This window comes from Rhinoderma darwinii, chromosome 4, assembly GCF_050947455.1.
Source record: "Rhinoderma darwinii isolate aRhiDar2 chromosome 4, aRhiDar2.hap1, whole genome shotgun sequence".
Lineage (NCBI taxonomy): Eukaryota > Metazoa > Chordata > Amphibia > Anura > Rhinodermatidae > Rhinoderma > Rhinoderma darwinii.
The window spans coordinates 271,990,565-272,010,064 of record NC_134690.1 but is presented as its reverse complement, the minus strand read 5'-3'; the positions used below and the strand labels follow the sequence as shown (position 1 = coordinate 272,010,064).

General features: G+C 43.1%; 1 protein-coding gene across 1 annotated transcript in view; it reads right to left on the bottom strand.

Moving 5' to 3' along the window:
* Nucleotides 1-19,500, bottom strand: part of SLC2A12 (solute carrier family 2 member 12) — an 83,011-nt gene that overhangs the window by 12,072 nt on the left and 51,439 nt on the right. The window contains exons 2-4 of the mRNA XM_075864305.1: nucleotides 16,698-18,023; nucleotides 14,809-14,931; nucleotides 1,544-1,676 (exon numbers count right to left, since the gene is read on the bottom strand). Coding sequence (XP_075720420.1) covers nucleotides 1,544-1,676; nucleotides 14,809-14,931; nucleotides 16,698-18,023 — 1,582 coding nt within the window. The remainder of the gene's footprint in view (nucleotides 1-1,543; nucleotides 1,677-14,808; nucleotides 14,932-16,697; nucleotides 18,024-19,500) is intronic.

Below are 19,500 nucleotides of genomic sequence, written 5' to 3'. Positions count from 1 at the left end.
GACATGGCACTTAGAATAGAGGCCAAAAAGCTCAATCTCGGTTTCAACAGACCACAGAATCTTGTTGCTCACAGTCTGAGTGTCTTTATATGCTTTTTGCAAACTCCAGACGAGCTTTCATGTGCTTTTTACTGAAGAGAGGCTTCTTTCTAGCTATTCTACCATAAAGCCCAGATTGGTGGAATGCTGCAGATATGGTTGGTCTTCCGGAAGTTTCTCCCATCTTTGGCGGTAAGCCGGAGTGACCATTGCATTTTTGGTCAACTCTTACTCCCTTCTCCCCCGATTACTTAGTTTGGTGGGGCAACCAGCTCTAGGATGAGTTCTGGTTGCTACAAACTTCTTCCATTTAAAAATTATGGCGGTCATTGTGCTCTTGGCAGCTTTCAGTGCAGCAGAATTTTTTTGTACCCTCCACCAGATCTGTGCCTCCACACAATACTGTCTCTGAGCTCTATAGGCAGTTCCTTCCTCATGGCTTGGTTTTTGCTCTGATATGCATTGTCAGCTGTGAGACCTTATATAGACAGGGAGTGTCTTGCCAAATCATGTCCAATCAAATAAATAAACCACAGGTGGACTCCAATCAAGGTTTAGAAATATTTCAAGCATGAGCTAGAGAAATTGGAGGCCCCCGCAGCTAAATTTCAAGTGTCATAGCAAAGGCTCTGAATACTTATGTCCATGCGATATTTGAGTTTCAAAATTTCTAAAATTCTGTTTTCACTTTGTCAGTATGGGGTATTGAGTGTAGGATGATGGGGAAAACTTGAATTATTTTTCATTTTAGCACAAGGCCTCAACATAACAAAATGGAAAAAAAGTGAAAGGGTCGGAAGACTTTCTGAATGCACTGTTATGACTGCCATTAGTGCCTGCCAGCTTTGGATATTCATGCATATTGCAAAACACCTCACACTCTTTATTTTGATATGCTCGTTGTTTTTTTTTGTAGTTATACATACAGTTCTATAAAGGCAACCCAGATATTAGGTGTGAAACGTTTTCCGGTCAATAGACCTTTATCAGACCTACTGATTGCCTGGAGCTTAAAACTTAGGTGAGTCAATAGGCGCAGGAGATGCTGGGGAAAGAATGAGCCCGTCCAATCTGCCCATAGCAACCAATCACAGATCAGCTTTTATTTTTACAGTGCTGTTTAAAAAAATGAAAGCTAAGCTTTTATTGGTTTCTTTGTGCAACAAGGTTTGTTTTTCTATTGGACAGTTTTGATAAATAAGGCCCATTATATCAAAGAACACTTTCAAAATGAGCAGGGCCATATATTAGATAGCATCATGGCAAAAATCAAAATTCTGGTTTATGTCATTATGAACCCTGATCATGGTACATATTAATGTGCTATATTTTGGATGAGTGTCAATGCAAACATGGAGACATCACATCATATGATATAAAGATATAATGACTTTACATGCATTCCTGTAACCTGTAAAATCTTATATAATCTTATATGATTCAAATCTTATATAAGAAATGCATATCAAAATATAGTTTCTAAACAAAGGACAAACAAATTTACCTGCTTGCTAACTCCATTGAAATTTCCTCCAATGGCCTCCCCTTTGTATTTGGAACAAACATTAGCACAAACAGCAGAGACGCCATGCTCATAACAGCGTAACTAAAAATCATCCACGCAAGGCCAAGAGTTTCTGTTCGCATTAAAATACAGAAAAATAATTAGGAATTAGTGTACTGCCATATCTATAATTCTGTTTATTAATTATTAACACTGCTTGTTTAGAAAGAGAAATACGTAACCAAACTACTTATTTATCCAAAAGTTAATAACTAATAAAAAAAGATCACCTTCTGAATGTTCTTCGTTTTAATGGTTATGTACAACTTTGAAAACGTTCAATTTTTTAAAATGTATATATATTCATATATATATATATATATATATATTTTAATATTAATATATATGTATATATATATATATATATATATATATATATATATATATATATATATATAGAAAAGCATAGAACACAGCAACGGCACCAGGACTTCACTTCAGAGTAGATGAAAGCAAAAGTGGATTTTATTCACCTCAGTACAGCAACGTTTCGGTTCAACAGGAACCTTTCTCAAGCCATCCTGTTGAACCGAAACGTTGCTGTACTGAGGTGAATAAAATCCACTTTTGCTTTCATCTACTCTGAAGTGAAGTCCTGGTGCCGTTGCTGTGTTCTATGCTTTTCTCTATTGGATGTTGGGGATGTTGGGGAATTGATTCACCCCCAGGCAACGAGCACATGGCCTGATTTTCTGGAGACTATTGGAGTGCTGTGTTCATCTACTATTGGACTGTATATATATATATATATATATATATATATATATATATATATATATATATATATATATATATATATATATAAATGCGTAGCAGTGTGCTTGGTACAACTTTCTAAATACTTTTTATTAAAAATAATTTTTCAAGATACAGCTGCTTTGTATCCTGTATACAGAGAAGCTGTATCTAGCGCTGCGACCTGAATACGTCAGGTCAACGGCACTGACAGGTTCAGTGTCAGCGGATCCTGCGTGTCTCTGACACACTGATTCGAGCTGTTACCGATCACATCTATGGTCATGACTCAGATGTGATCTATTACAAGTGGATCCTGCGTGTCAGTGACACGCAGGACCCCCTCACACTGAACCCGTCAGTCCCGCTGACCTGACTAAATCAGGTCTCAGCGCATGATACAGTTGCTCTGAATACAGGATACAAAGCAGCTGTATCTCGAAAAGTAAAAATAATTTTTAATATAAAGTAATTAGAAAGTTGCATCAACACAATGATACACAATTTTATTTAGAAAACATTGCCTTTAATATAAAGCCAAACAGATGGAAAAACAGTTATCACAAAACAGTGTATGATTGAGTTCACCAATGGTGTGCAAATTAGATTTATTTCTGGCATTTTTCAATTTATATTTATGTGAAAAAACACAATTTTAAACAGGCTCTGTCACCAGATTTTGCAACCCCTATCTGCTATTGCAGCAGATCGGCGCTGCAATGGAGATAAGAGTAACGTTTTTATTTTTAAAAAACGAGCATTTCTGGCCAAGTTATGACCATTTTTGTATTTATGCAAATGAGGCTTGCAAAAGTACAACTGGGCGTGTTGAAAAGTAAAAGTACAACTGGGCGTGTATTATGTGTGTTACATCGGGGCGTGTTTACTACTTTTACTAGCTGGGCTTTCTGACGAGAAGTATCATCCACTTCTCTTCACAACGCCCAGCTTCTGGCAGTGCAGACACAGCCGTGTTCTCGAGAGATCACGCTGTGACGTCACTTCCCCAGGTCCTGCATCGTGTCGGACGAGCGAGGACACATCGGCACCAGAGGCTACAGTTGATTCTGCAGCAGCATCGGCGTTTGCAGGTAAGTCGATGTAGCTACTTACCTGCAAACGCTGATGCTGCTGCAGAATCAACTGTAGCCTCTGGTGCCGATGTGGCCGACACGATGCAGGACCTGTGAGTGACGTCACAGATCTGCACTGCCAGAAGCTGGGCGTTCTGAAGAGAAGTGGATGATACTTCTCATCAGAACGCCCAGCTAGTAAAAGTAGTAAACACGCCCCGATGTACCCACATAATACACGCCCAGTTGTACTTTTACTTTTCAACACGCCCAGTTGTACTTTTGCAAGCCTCATTTGCATAAATACAAAAATGGCCATAACTTGGCCAAAAATGCTCGTTTTTTAAAAATAAAAACGTTACTGTAATCTACATTGCAGCGCCGATCTGCAGATAGGGGTTGCAAAATCTGGTGACAGAGCCTCTTTAAGGGTATGTGCACATGCAAACTTAAAAACGTCAGACATTTTTTAAGCCACTCGCGTTTTTCGCAGCGTTTTTACGGCCGTTTTTGGAGCTGTTTTTGTATAGAGTTGATGAAAAACGGCTCCAAAAACGGCTCAAGAAGTGACATGCACTTATTTTTCGAGGACTTTTTTTATGCGCCCGTTTTGAAAAACGACCACGTAAAAAACGCCCCGTCGGAACAGCGCCATATTTCCCATTGAAATCAATGATGTTTGGAGGCGTTCTGCTTCCGATTTTTGGGCCATTTTTCGCCCGTTTGCGGCCCGAAACCGGACGAAAATAAGCCATGTGAACATACCCTAATTGTTAGTGAATGGGAAAATATATTGCACCAACGTTGTGTGACCTATTAGGAATATGTCAGTTGATACAATATGGCATCCAAAGCGTAGAAATGGAACATATGAAGCTTATCCTATCCAAATATCAGCACAAAACATAAAAGCAAGACCTGTTGGGATATTTTTGACCACATTCCTGGCAGCAACAAAAACAGATATTAATTAATATCGGTCTCACAGGGTTTAATTTCCTTCTAATTTCTTCCATTTTAGGCTGGCAAACAACAGAAGTGGTCATGTTTAGCTAAAGAGTGGGATTTAACACTCTTTTGTCTTCTATTCTAGACAAACCAGTGGGGGAAGGATCTTTCTACATCCAGTTGTATGTATGTACTTACAGAAGTTATTTCTGGAATGTTTTTACATTTTATTTGTGTATTTTCTATGTTTAGTATTCTTTTAAGGTTTGGACAGAGGCATTACATTAGGGGGTGCACAGATTGCAGACCCATCTGGACCTTGGGGTCTGACTACATAAGAGGACAGCAGTATTAAAAATGACACATGACGGTTAAGGGTCCTGGTACAGATTTAGACCCATGAGCTTTAAGTTACGCCTCTGTTCATGTAGGTATGTATTTTGTTTTAAGGCCCTTTTACACGGCCCAATTATCGGAAAAACGAGCGTTCACAGAATGCTTGTTCCTAATTATTGCGCTATGTGAACGGGGCAATGATCAGCCAATGAACGAGCAAACGCTCGCTCATTGGCTGATTGTATAGTTTATGCAGCCTAAAATATTTTTATCGGAAGCACATCTCCCTGTGTAAACAGGGAGAAGTGCTGCCTATATGATAGAAATGTATCTGGACGAGCGATTGTAGTAAGGAGCGCTCGTCCCCATATATAGCTCCTTGTGAAAAGGAGCCAACAATCGCCGATCAACGAGCTGTCTCGTTAATCAACACTCGTTTACACGGCCCACGTTGGGCCGGGTAAGAGGACCCTTATTTAAGAAGGATTTGTTGACTTTTGTTCAATTGTTCCTATAAGGCTGGGTTCACACGAGCACATTAACGTCCGTAATGGACGGACGTATTTCGGCCGGAAGTCCCGGACCGAACTCAGTGTAGGGAGCTGGGCTCCTAGCATCGCAGTTATGTACGACGCTAGGAGTCCCTGCCTCTCCGTGGAACTACTGTCCCGTACTGAAAACATGATTACAGTACGGGACAGTTGTCCTGCAGAGAGGCAGGGACTCCTAGCATCGTACATAACTATGATGCTAGGAGTTCGGTCCGGGACTTCCGGCCGAAATACGTCCGTCCATTACGGACGTTAATGTGCTCGTGTGAACCCAGCCTTACTGTCATTGCCGTTTTTGCTTTATTTTTTTACCAATAAGTGCTACATGTAAATGCACTTTAAGAGTGTTATCTACATTCTGGGCGGCTAATACAATTTGAATTCTACTAGCAGATATTGTTCTGTGTCCTAGTTAGATAGCACAGATAACACTGTGTGCATTTAGGTGCGTACTACCTGGTAATGGCAATCTTTCATTTCGTCATCTGTACAGTGTGTGTAGATGAATAGAATGCATTATTAGGAAATTAAGCAATGACCATCAGAATTAAACAATGAACAATGTGATCAGAATGCATTGCATAAAGAGAATAAGTGTTAAATGATGTAGTATGGCATCTATGCCTAGATATTTAATGGCTTAGATTGGGAAAAAATGTAAAGGCTATGTGCACAACCATTTTAAGCTGCTACAGTACATAACAGTACAATAACTTTACAAATAGTATTGATTAAAAATATCCTACAGTTTTGAGTATACAACTCCTTTACAGACCTATGTATCTCCATGGTAACTCACTACAAACTGTGTAGTCTGACCATGCAGTCATGCATTTCTCTCTCTTTCACCTGCCCCTCCTCCACTGTCTGTAGGTTTGCAAGAAGAGGGGACAGGGGAAGTGGAGTAATAGATGACTGCAGGATCACACTACACATACAGTTTGTTTGCAGTGTATAACAATATTTTTGGTGCATTTGGAGCAATACAAAAAGTTGGTTGTACACATTGTCTTTACTATATTTATCCATCTGTGCCATGCGATTTTAAGACATACTGTACATACTACCTTATCATATTTATTGCGCTTATCCTTTACACAACACATTTTAAACACATTTTCAAATCTGTTTAAAGGGGTTGTCCCGTGACTCCTTTTTGGCACCCAAAGTTGTAGAACGCCTATTAATACGTTTTCTAAAGGTTTTAATGTTATATACATGTAAAAAATTACCTTTTACTAGGTTTTTGTCTCCTGTTTTTCTTTCTCAGCTTTATCAACATTGTGATTTTTGGTGTCAGACAGGCACACATGACCACTGTTTAGCTTTGGGCTCCTAAAATTGCCCTTGCGCTGTACGTGTTGTCACGATCTGTGGGTATATGGGCCCACCAGGATGCACCGCCATAGCGGGGAGGCAGCTGGCCAAAAAACAGAGTACCCAATTAATACAAAGTCCAGCACAAGCGTATCTGAATAGTCCAGACAGTCGCAGTGGCTAGGCACAGATGGAACTTCAGACGGCAGATGATGCGAAGCGTGGCAGATGACACCAGACGTGGTGAGACACAGCAGATGTGGTAAACAGCACAACACGACTCAAACACTATAGAGGGCACAGGAACAAATACAGCACAGGACACAGGATTCAGGTAGCAGGGAACGAGAACGCTGGGAACAGGAAACTACTAAGGGACCAGTTGCAAGACTAACAGAGGAATACAAACAACGCTCAGGGAAGAAATGGAAGGCGCAGGGCGCTTTATATAGTCCAGGGATCTGTGACTAATTAGTTCATTCTTAACATGTGTGCGCGCTGGCCCTTTAAGGCCGGGAGTGAGATCGCGTGCGCACCCTGGTTGTCACTGCAGGACAGGACGGCCATATGTGCTGGTATCTCCGGAGAGGAAGACGTCGGCAGGATGAAAAGGGGTCTGCAGTCTGCGACCGTGGCCATTACAGTGCCCGCCACTTACACCCCCTCTTCTTGGGTCCAGAGCGAGAGAGGAATTTCTTCATGAGGGTAGGGGCATTAAGATTTTCTTCTGGCTCCCAGTTCCTCTCCTCAGGACCAAACCATCTCCAATCCACTAAATAGAAAGTCCTTCCTCCTACCCTCTTGCAGTCCAAGATCTCCTTTACTTCAAACACATCGGAAGAACAACTGAGAGCAACCGCAGGACTAGGAGTCTTACTGTAGCGGATCAGCACCTCAGGTTTCAGGAGGGATACATGAAAGGAGTATGGGATTTTGAGGCTAGGAGGCAGCCGAAGCTTATAGGAGACAGCATTAATAATCTGTTGCAGGATCTCAAAAGGTCAGAGGAACTGGGAGCAAATTTGCATGGACCTTCAGACAGATATTCCAAGAGAACAGCCAGACTTTGGTACCCAGAAGATACTGGGGCGGCTCTCTTCTTCTAGTATCTGCCTTTCGCTTCATGTGATCGACTACCAGCAGAATAGAAGACCGGGTCTGTTGCCAGATTTGCAGAAAGTCCCCAAATGCAGAATCAGCTGCGGGTACCTGAGATGTAGTCGACACAGGAAGAGGGATTCTAGGATGTTCACCGTACACAATGTAGAATGGTATCGAGGTAGTGGACTCACTTGTGTCGTTGTACGAGAATTCAGCCCATGGAAGAAACTGTACCCAGTCATCATGCTGCATGGAGATGAAGTGGCGGAGATAATTCTCCATGATCTGGTTAATCCTCTCGACTTGACAATTGGACTGAGGGTGATAGGCTGAGGAAAGTCCAATCTCACATCCAGGAGTTTACATAGGGCTCTCCAGTATTTTGAGGTGAGTTGAACCCCCGATCGGACACGATGTGAAGGGGCATGCCATGCAAGCGGAAGATGTGCTGAATGAAGAGACGAGCCAGTCGAGCAGCAGAAGATAGACCAGTCAGCGGAATAAAATGAGCCATCTTGGGGAACCGATCCACATCCACCCAGACCTTATTGCATCCCGTTGAGGGAGGAAGATCAGAGACAAAGTTCATTGCAATATGCTGCCGGGTGCGTTGGACACATGCAGAGGTTTGAGCAGACTGGCAGCCTTGGTGTAATGTCAGGATAGGGAAACAGACAGGTGAGCCCTAATCTACCCACCACTCAGTCCCTGCCTACTTGCACAGCCCGTCCTAGGCGACGGCGTACAACTGGGCAACGGTCCCCACGCTCAATATGTGCACGACAGACAAACAACACAAGGGAACACAAAAGCAAAGGAATGTGGGGCAGTTTCCCACGGCAACACCATGAGCAACAGAGTAGTGGACGAGCCGAGTCAAACCAGGAGTGTATGTGGTAACAAATGCAGAGCAGGAGAATAGTCAGTCAAGCCAGGGTCAATATGAAGCAGAGGTCAATAGTAACAGCAGGAACAGCAGAGCCAGGAAACAGGAGAATCACAGGCAAAGGACAAGCAGCAAATTAAGGTATAAGTGGACCAGGGGTGGGAGCTAGAACCGTCTGGATAGGCTGCGATAGGCTCTCCCACTCCTCTGAATACCAGCCTGAGTGGTAGCAGATCGAGTCACTCTAGCAGACCTAGGAACAGATGCAGGCTGATTAACCACGGGTGTCGACACAGAAGCTGTGTCAGGCAAATCCTTCACACTTGATTTGAGGAACTTTGTATTTTCCTGCACTGTGTGTGCTTCTAACAAAGTCCACAACATCCTCGGGCAGTGTGGGCCACCAGAAATGACGAGTTATCAGGTCTCAAGTCTTACAAACTCCCGCGTGTCCAGCCAGTTTGGAGCAGTGTCCCCAGCGAAGGATTCTCCTCATGTCTGACAACCGCACAAAGGTCTTCCCCGAAGGGATGTCTCTAACTTGCAGAGGATTAGCCAGAATAATGCAGAACGGATCTATGATACATTGCGGGGACTCCACAATTTCCTCTGTTTCAAACAACCTGGATATGGCATCGGCCCTCAAATTTTTGTCAGCAGGACGTTAGTGGAGCACAAATTGGAACTGGTTGAAGAACAGCGACCACCTGGCTTGATGGGGGTTTAGCCATTGAGCCGACTGCAGATATGTAAGGTTCTTGTGGTCGGTGTATATCAGGACGGGATGAGCTGCGCCCTCTAGCAGATGTCTCCAATCCTCCAGAGCCAATTTGATGGCCAATAACTCCCGATCCTCAACAGAGTAATTGTGCTCAGCGAAGGAAAATAGACTTGAGTAATAGCCACACACCACTGCCTTTCCTTTGAAGCTTCTCTGGAACAGAAGTGCACCTGCACAACCAGAAGATGTGTCCACCTCCAGCGAGAACTGCCGAGATACCTCAGGGTGATGGAGGATTGAGGCTGAGGTAAAGGCCCTCTTGAGGCTATTAAATGCAGATTCTGCCTCTGGAGTCCACACCTTGGTGTTCACTCCCTTCTTGGTAAGGGTAGAGATGGAAGCCGTCAGTGATGAGAAGTTTGGGATAAAGTGCCGGTAGAATCCCAAAAAGCGCTGTATGGACCGCAGGCCCTGAGGACGTGGCCATTCCAGGATGGACCTTACTTTTTCAGGGTCCATCTTGAGAGCTTGATCCGAAATGGAATGGCAGAGAATTTTTTCAAAGGCACACTTCTCCAGCATGGCATACAGACAATTCTCCCTTAATCGTAGTAGAACTTGACAACATGCCTCTGATGAGTCGTCGGATCTGGAGAGAAAATCAAAATATCATCAAGATAGACCACAACACAGACATAGAGGAGATCTCGGAAAATGTAATTGACAAACTCCTGGAAGACTGCGGGAGCGTTACATAGACCGAAGGGCATCACCAGGTAACCGTAGTGCCCGTCTCGCTTGTTGAATAACGTCTTCCACTCGGCACCTTGACAGATTCGGATCAAATTGTAAGCCCCATGCAAGTCTAGTTTAGAGAAAATCCTGGCTCATCGTGTACGGTCAAACAGTTCAGATATTACTGGTAATGGGTATTTGTTCTTGACCGTGATCTGGTTGACACCACGGTAGTCAATGCAGGGTCGAAGAGATCCGTCTTTCACGAAGAAGAACCCGACCCGGCCGGGCAGGAAGACTTTCATATGAAACCTGTAAAGGATCTGCCAGACACAGCTTCTGTGTCGACGCCCGTGGGTAATCAGTCTGCACCTGCTCCTAAGTCTGAGAGAGTGACACGATCTTCTACCAGTCAGGCTGGGAGGCTGAGGAGTGGGAGAGCCTATCACAGCCTGGCCAGACGGAGCTAGCTCCCGCCCTCTGTCTATTTATACCTGCATTTCCTGCTCCTCCTTTGCCTGTGATTCATTTCTGTTTCCTGGCTCTGCTGCTCCTGCTATGATTATTGACCTTGCTTCATTTTTGACCCTGGCTTTACTGACTACGCTCCTGCTCTGCGATTTGTACCTCGTGCACTCCTGGTTTGACTTGGCTCGTTCACTACTCTTGTTGCTCGCTGTGTTGCCGTGGGCAACTGCCCCATTTCCCTTAGCTTCTGTGTACCCTTGTCTGTTTGTCTGTCGTGCACTTATTGAGCGTAGGGACCGTCGCCCAGTTGTACGCCGTCGCCTAGGATGGGCCGTTGCAAGTAGGCAGGGACTGAGTGGCGGGTAGATTAGGGCTCACCTGTCTGTCTCCCTACCCCGTCATTACAAAACCCCTCTTCAGATTCTCCTTGATATAGGCCGACATGGTTTGAGTCTCTGTCTATCAGAGAGGATATACCCGTTCACGAGGGGAGAAGCATTTGGAATCAGTTCAATTGGACAGTCGTAAGCCGGTGTAGAGGATGCATCTCAACCTCCTTTTTTCTGAAGACAAATAGGTAACCCCGCTAATGACTGAGGCAGAGGAGGCTGGATGGGATGGATCTGTAACGGGCAATGGTGGGAACATTTGGGGCCCCAATGGAGAGCTATGGAATTCCAATCCAGTACTGGAGCATGCAACCGGAGGCAAGGCAGGATCAGTAGAAAAAGATTGACGGCCTTAGGCAAGACAAGGAAGGTAATCAGTTCAGTATGAAGGACTCCAACTTGGAGCTTCAGTGGCTTGGTTTCAGACATGATCGGCTCGGGAAGAGGAAGACCATTCACCAAGGCTACAGCCAAAGACATCCCCAGAGGAACAGTGGGCAACTGGAGATGATCCACTAGGTCTTGCTGGATAAAGTTTGCTGTGGATCCTGAGTCCAGATAGGCAGAGACCCGGAGCGTCTTCTCGCCGGATAATGTGATCACAGGAGTGGTCAGTTTGGAGATAATTTTTTATTTAGTGCCATTCCGCCTATGGTTGTCTCTCCCACCAATCCTAGGCACTGGGGTCTTTTTGGCTTCTGGGGGCACAAACGCACAACATGGCCTCCGAGGCCGCAATAAAGACAACGTCCTGAAGTGCGTCTGCGTTGTTTCTCCTGGGTAGACAATTTGATCCAGACTACCTGCATAGGCTCCTCTTTTGGAACAACTGATGAGGATAGTAGGGATTGCTGAAAAGTAGGCGCTAGCCTAGGAAATCTTCTCTCCCGGCGAACCTCTTGCGATCGCTCCCGTATCCTAATGTCAATGCGGGTGGCTAGTAGAATGAGATCATCCAGGGTATGTGGCAGATCGCGAGCGGCAAGCTCGTCTTTACTCCCAGAAGACAGTCCCTTCCAGAATGTAGCCACCAAGGGCCTCGTTGTTCCAGGTCAGTTTTGCAGCCAGCGTACGGAACAGAATGGCATACTCGCCCACAGAAAGGTCTCCCTGGAGTAGGGTCAGCAAGGATGCAGCAGCAAAAGAAACTCTCCCAGGTTCCTCAAATATAGAATGGAAAGTCTGTAAAAAATACTTAGTCACGAGTCTCTGGTCCCTGACGTTCTCAAATGGGGTTCAACCATGCCAAGGCCTTGCCAGTAAGTAGAGAGATTATGAAGGCAATCCCTGCATCATCAGATTAGAAGGCTGTTGCATGTAGTCTGAAGTGGATCTTGCACTGGTTCAGAAATCCCCTGCAGAAGCTCAAGTCTCCGTCATAGCGAGGAGGTAGCGGCAGGGAGCATAGGGAGTCGGTACTGGTACTGACAGGAGGTGTAGCAGGAGGAACAGGTGAAGTGACGACTGCGGCTTGCGAATCCAGCCGATGTGCAATGGCATTCACCGTCAGGAGGAGTTGGTCTTGTCGTGACTGAAGGTCTCGCATGTCTGCCTGTATGGGTTGTGACGCCGTCATGGTCTTGGGTTGACCATGGGGTTCCATGGCCTGAGCATACTGTCACGATCTGTGGGTATGTGGACCCACTAGGCCGCATCACCGTAGCGGGGAGGCAGCTGGCCAAACAACAGAGTACCCAATTAATACAAAGTCCAGCACAAGGGTACCTGAATAGTTCAGACAACCTAACCAAAAACCTCGCACCAAAGAAATGGCATGTAGTGGGGTCCCTATAGCAATAGAACCTAAAAACGAACCAAATGGGACATATCCCTAAAGAGAATATTGTACTCAATATAAAAAGCACAAAAAAATATCTTTATTAAATATAATGACAAAATAACACAATAAATAGAAAAAGAGAAATAATACAGCATATACGGAGACATAGACAGCAGGGTCAGATAGGAAAGACCATGACCAACAGAATCAACCATATACTAATGATCACTCACACGCTCAGATAATATCCAATAATAACACAAGCCCAGGGGTGTGTAATATAAATCCCACATGTAGCAATAGCAATGCAAAGGTGGCCTGTATAATATCAAAGCCTATACAAATAGGGAAGGGCAGAATAACATGTGGCAGCATACATATAATGATAATACGTCAAAGCCAGTACAAAAAAGGTGCAGCTAAATGGATATGCATAAAATAATGCGTTCAAGGACAGCGCAGTATAACTAAGTAGATATACGTATACTGATAGGTAAAAGTCTGCACAAGAAAAGAGTGTAGCTGTTGACGTATATCAAGAGATAGTGTAGCTCAGATAGCCATAGAAAAATGCAGCTGCCATAGTTGAACAGTATAGCCCAAAAGTCAGTACAGGTTTAGCAAAAGGCACATACACATACCCTGAGACATGTTGAGAGAGCGTGGAGGATCAGGAGATCTGGGTGAACAAACGCCTCGACGCGCGTTTCGCCCGATAGACCGGCTTCGTCAGGAGGCTCATTAGTATATGGTTGATTCTGTTGGTCATGGTCTTTCCTATCTGACCCTGCTGTCTATGTCTCCGTATATGCTGTATTATTTCTCTTTTTCTATTTATTGTGTTATTTTGTCATTATATTTAATAAAGATATTTTTTTGTGCTTTTTATATTGAGTACAATATTCTCTTTAGGGATATGTCCCATTTGGTTCGTTTTTAGGTTCTACCTGAATAGTTCAGACAGTCGCAGTGGCTAGGCACAGATGGAACTTCAGACGGCAGATGATGCAAAGCGTGGCAGATGACAACAGACCAGACGTGGTGTAACACAGCAGACGTGGTAAACGGCACCACACGACTCCAACACTATAGAGGGCACAGGAACAAATACAGCACAGCACACGGGATACAGGTAGCAGGGCACTGGAACACTGGGAACAGGAAATGTCTAAGGGACTATTTGCAAGACTAACAGAGGAATGCAAACAATTCTCAGGCAAGGAGTGAAAGGGTAGGGCTCTTTTTTATAGTCCAGGGATCTGGGACTAATTAGTTCATTCTTAACATATGCATCTGCCGGGAGTGAGCTCGCGCGCACCCTAGTGGACACTGCATGACAGGACGGCTGCATGTGCTGACATCTCTGGAGAGGAAGACGTAGACAGGATGAAAGGGGTCTGCCGGTCTGCGACCGCGGCAGTTACACGTGTGTGCATAGTGCACACTGCCCCTTCCTTAAATATTACTGTGGGGTTTTAGTTTGCTCCCGCAGTTCCTTTCCTCGTGTGCTCCTAAAAAAGAGGGGCACTGAGCAGTTGCCCAGTTTGCCACCACTTAAAACTGACCCTGGTTGGGACATAGTGCAACATTCCAATATACAATAAGTCAAGATTCCTCCTCACATGCTGAAGAAGTACGATAGCCTATGTTCTAGAGTAGGTGCTTTTTGCATTCACGTGAGATGTCCAATACTTTTCACATATATCTCCACGGATGTACACGGGACAGGGTGTAAATTGGAAGGTTGCATATTGACCTATTTCCTGTCTGTGTGGAAGCATTTTAGAAAAGTACAGGACCCTTTTAAGGTTTATATAAGAAGTGTGAGGTCAACATAAAACTTCTATTATACAATTTTTCATATGATGCAAGATCTGTATGGGCGACACTTTTTAAGAATCAAATCAAATCAGATATTTCCCACATTTTCCATAAATTATTTCCATAATGTGTTATTAAAAAAAAAAAAAATATATATATATATATATATATATATGTATGTATTGCAAAGTAAAGAAAGGCATTATCCTTAGCAGCCAGAGTTCTAAAACGTTTTAAAATTATGTGATAACCAATCAGCTAAAGGCAACACTTGCAATTTCTTATGTACTAGTAAAATTAAGCCCACAGGTTTTTTAAGAAAAAATTTAAAAGGTCATCCTCACCGGTTAGTGTAAGAAATGTCAACGAGATGAGAAGATTCATGCCCCAGTTCATGCTACTTGTTATTGCAAAGGCCCGACCTTTTATCCCAGCAGGGAAGATTTCACTCTGCACTAGCCAAGCCACTGGAACACAGAAATGCTTGAACGTTGACTGATATTCACGAAAATGTCATAAAATATACATCAATAAACCTGTAGACATCACTGAAATCCAGAATTGGGCCCCATGCACACAACCGGACCTGTAATCGCGGCCCACGATTGCGGGCACGGCCGCCCGCATTTTCGTGCCGTGCTCCCATACAAAGTATGGGAGCATGGCCCGTAAAACATGGAAAAATGGACATGCTCCATAATTCCTGGCACAGTTCTACGGCACAGACACCCATCCGTAGCGATACGGAATTGTGTCCGTGGCCAATAGAACTGAATGGGTCGTAAAACCGCGGACCGTGTTACGGTCTGCGGTTTTACGATCGTGTGCTTGGGGCCTTAGACAATGCCTTACAATATTTTTCAATTTCTTTTAAATTTTTTGTGTGTGAAAAACAGGTAATGTTTTAATAACAGCCATTTTTAAAACAATTCATGCCGTTTACCAAGTTATACTTTCTCTGTCTGCCAGAAGCTGGCAGTATTTAGAAAAGTAATGGCACTGTGCATTTTCTTCCTAGGGATCATACTCCATTTTGATATAAATATAAACACATGTACTATTTGTTGACCCATGCTGGTTCATCTATTATACATGTCTTTGCAGTAGTAATTCTTGTTATGTCAAATGCATAAAAAAAATCATACATCCCCATTAGTGAGCTATCTGCCCTTATACAGTACTTCTCTAAACTAAATTTGCACACATGTAGAGGGAAGTGGCCTTGTTTAAACAGTAACAAATGTAAACTTTTAAAGATACTTTTGACAAATTATTACGGAATTGCATTATTAGCATTTTACGAATATGTCACTGAACAAATAGTTTCTGCTTGTAGCACAAGTGATACATATAGAAACATTTAGAAGGAGAGACATAGGGAAAACACCGCCATTGAAATTTGTGAACACACACCCATTTATAAAGTTCACGCTCCATAAATGCCCAAACTTAATGTGATTGAATCATAAGTGGTGTAGACCCCAAAATAAAAACAAACTTCAGACCAGACCCCAAAGTAATTTCAGACTCCAGACCGGAAACCAAAGTAAATTCAAACCCCAAAAGCCTAGACCAGAACCCAAAAATAAATTCTGAGCCAAAAATACATTCAGACGGCCAAGACCAGACCCAATTATTTAGACCTTAGACCAGATTCTGCAGTTACTTACCTTTCCTCACTCTTGCAGCATGTAGTGCTCTTTACTCCCAGGCACCTCCGCAAACAACTACTTGGCACCAGGGCCAGCACCAGTACCAGGGTTTGGTTGTGGCAGTGCTTGGAGTAGAGGAGGACTGCACTCTACTGGAGCAAGAAAAGGTAAGTAACTGCAGTCAGGATGCGGCACCTGAGAATTTTGCTTACTCTTGCGGGAATCCAGGAAGTCTCCCTATTTTCTGGAAGTCACCTGGACAGTTCAGGGAAAGTAGTGAAATATGCTCTAATTGATGTTTTCATCTCATTTATACCTAAAGCTAATGTGACTACATTGCTCATGCAACATCTGCAAACATCTTATGAGAACTGCCTTATGGTTATCTGATTAATTGCTAGGTAGTGAATTCAGTTTAATCAGTTAGTGCTGCATCAATATGATATGACACCATCTAATCACACTACAGTATATGTAAACTGATTGCATGGGTCACCAAACTTATAGGAATTACATCTGTAAATCAGGACTATAGTAATTTTCAAATATAATGATGACTTAGAGCAGGAAAAGCCACTTACTTGGTCCCAAGCCTATGGAAAAGGCCGCTACATAAGAGAGAAGGCTTGCCAAATACAACCATTTCATAAATACTGGAACTTCTTCTTTTTGGGTCATTTGAGGTCCTTCAGAGGAGCTTTGGGCCATCATAGTAGTCCAATATCCAAGTTTTGTCTCATTTCTTGAAACATTCAGCGAAGATGTATTGGTTGATGATAATTGGTGGAACTCTTTCCAAAGAGATTCATTGATTTTTGATATTGTCTCTGATTTATAAAAATCCGAGTCCTCCAATGACTGGTTTAGTTGAGAGTTGACTTTACAAATACTATTAAAATTTACATCAATTTTAAGACTTATTATTCCCATTGTAACCAACGATGCAGCCATGGCAGCTGATCCAATACAAAGAAAAGTCTTACTTCCTACACGATCGACAAAGAATGTTGCTGGAATTGTACTGATCACTTTAACAACTCCAATTCCTGTAGAAGCAAGGCTAGCAGCTTCATTGCTTTCATAGCCCACTGACTTTAATACCGTAGAGGCATAAAACAAGATATTGGGTTGCCCCGTAATTTGCACAAAGAAACTTAGTGCTAAACCTATTAATAGACGGACTCTCATGTTGTCCCTTGAACAGAATAAGTCACAAAAGTTATATTGGTATTCAGCTTTAATAGAAGACCTGATGGTTGCGAGTTCTTCATTGGTTTGTGAAGTTGCTCTTAGTTTTTGGAGAACTTTACCTGCAGCTTCATCTTGTCCCTTCATGATCAGAAAACGAGGGCTTGGTGGGAGAAAATACATAGCAATGGCTTGTAAAGCAGCTAAAGGAATGATGAGTCCAAACATATACTGCCAACCATTGGCGACTGTTGCAAACACATAGTTAGAAATATAGGCCAGCAGAATGCCAACAACAATCATTAGTTCATATAGAGACACCAGCATTCCTCTCTTATGCTGAGGTGCAATCTCGGCAATATAGACACAGGTTGCAATGGCAGATAAGGATATGGAAATACCAATGACAATACGTCCTGCAATGAGACTTTCATAGCATGTAATGGCAATCAATAGCAGATTGGCAAGAACTAGTAAACAAGATGTAACCATGATTGCAATTCTTCTTCCATAGTAGTCTATAAGAAATCCCCCAACAAGGGAGGCAAAAAGTGCTCCAATGAGTAGTGCGCTCACTACTATTTCTTGCTGTCGACATGTAAGTTCTAATAAGGTGCGTAACTGAAGAAGGGCTCCCGAAATAATTCCCAATTCATAGCCCACAAGTAGTCCACTTATGGCCGCTATTACTGATGACAGAATGATAAAAAATCCACATCCTGTAAGAATAAAAAACAGAACATTTAGTTAAATAAAGTAAATGCACACAAAGTAACACATACCATAACTAAGTTACACACATTGTGAATATTTGATTTGTATTTGCCCAGCATCAAGTGTATACCAAAAATCCAGACATATACAGTACCCTTAGACTTTTATTGTACAGATGTTTGCCACAAGTGTGTCCTTTTGCAATACATTTAAAATTCCAAAAAGGGCCATCCACGCCATGGATGTTTATGTTTCACAAAATAAATTCATCTGTCAGTGCCTTTGGCCTTCAGAGGCCACGGGCACCGACAGGGCAGTGTCCTTGGTGATCTCCCAGCACACACATGACTGCAACGTTGGTTGGTGACACGTAACATTCGCACCATGGTCATATGATATTGCACCGTCTGAATCATTCCACTGGAGCAGGCCTTGTCAGAAGAGCCCAGGCCTGCAGATGTGTATCTGTATAGCCCTATCTACAGGGGGCGCTGTGTGTCACTATGTACAGGGGGCACTGTGTGGCACCTTCTACAGGTTCAAGGACTATTTTCAGGGGTCACTGCGTGTAGCACTCTTATTTGCAGGCACTGTGTGTTGTATTCAGAGGCACAATGTGTGACATGATTGTATTCAGGGGCACAGTGTGTGGTACCATGCAGATTTTTCCCTATTTTATAGGCATGGATGTGTTTGAAGTGAGACACCGAAGACATCTGAGTGGCAAACTCTGCAGAGATGAGTTGTGGTCAGAAGAAGTCATCATGGATGTTTGTATCAGATGGAGAATGAAAGAGAAAGTGAACCACTAGAATCTGAGAAGCCGTTATTGTTATTTGTTCTTCTGACTTTGTCTGATCAGTACTGTAGTCACTCACTGTGTGGTCTGCAGCGTGATAATGGGTGGTATCATTCTTTTTTGTGAAACAACTCCCAGCATAACCCTATTGTTATTCAGGCCAACCTGGGAGTTGCAGTTTGACATGGTATAAACTTATATTGCAGGGGTTAAACAGAATTTGCAAATGATCCCTGGACTTAGTTGTATCTATGCTGGTACTGTATTTTACTGAGCTTGGTTTTGGTGTTGTATTTATGTAGTGAGCTTTGTTCTGGTGTTGTATTTATGTACTGAGCTTGGTTTTGGTGTTGTATTTATGTCCTGAGCTTGGTTCTGATGTTGTATTTATATACTAAGCTTGGTTCTGATGCTGTATACAAGTACTGAGCTTTGTTCCGGTACTGTATGTATGTACCGAGCTTTGTTCTGGTGCTGAATATATGTACTGAACTTGGTTCCGCTGCTGTATACAGTATATGTACTGATCTTGGTTCTGGTGTTGTTTATATGTACAGAGCTTGGTTTCTTGGTTTTGGTACTGCATTTATGTAGTAATCTTGATTCTGCTGCTGTATTTATGTACTGAGTTTAGTTCGGTTGCTGTATATATGTACTGAGCTTGGTTCTGGCAACATATTTAT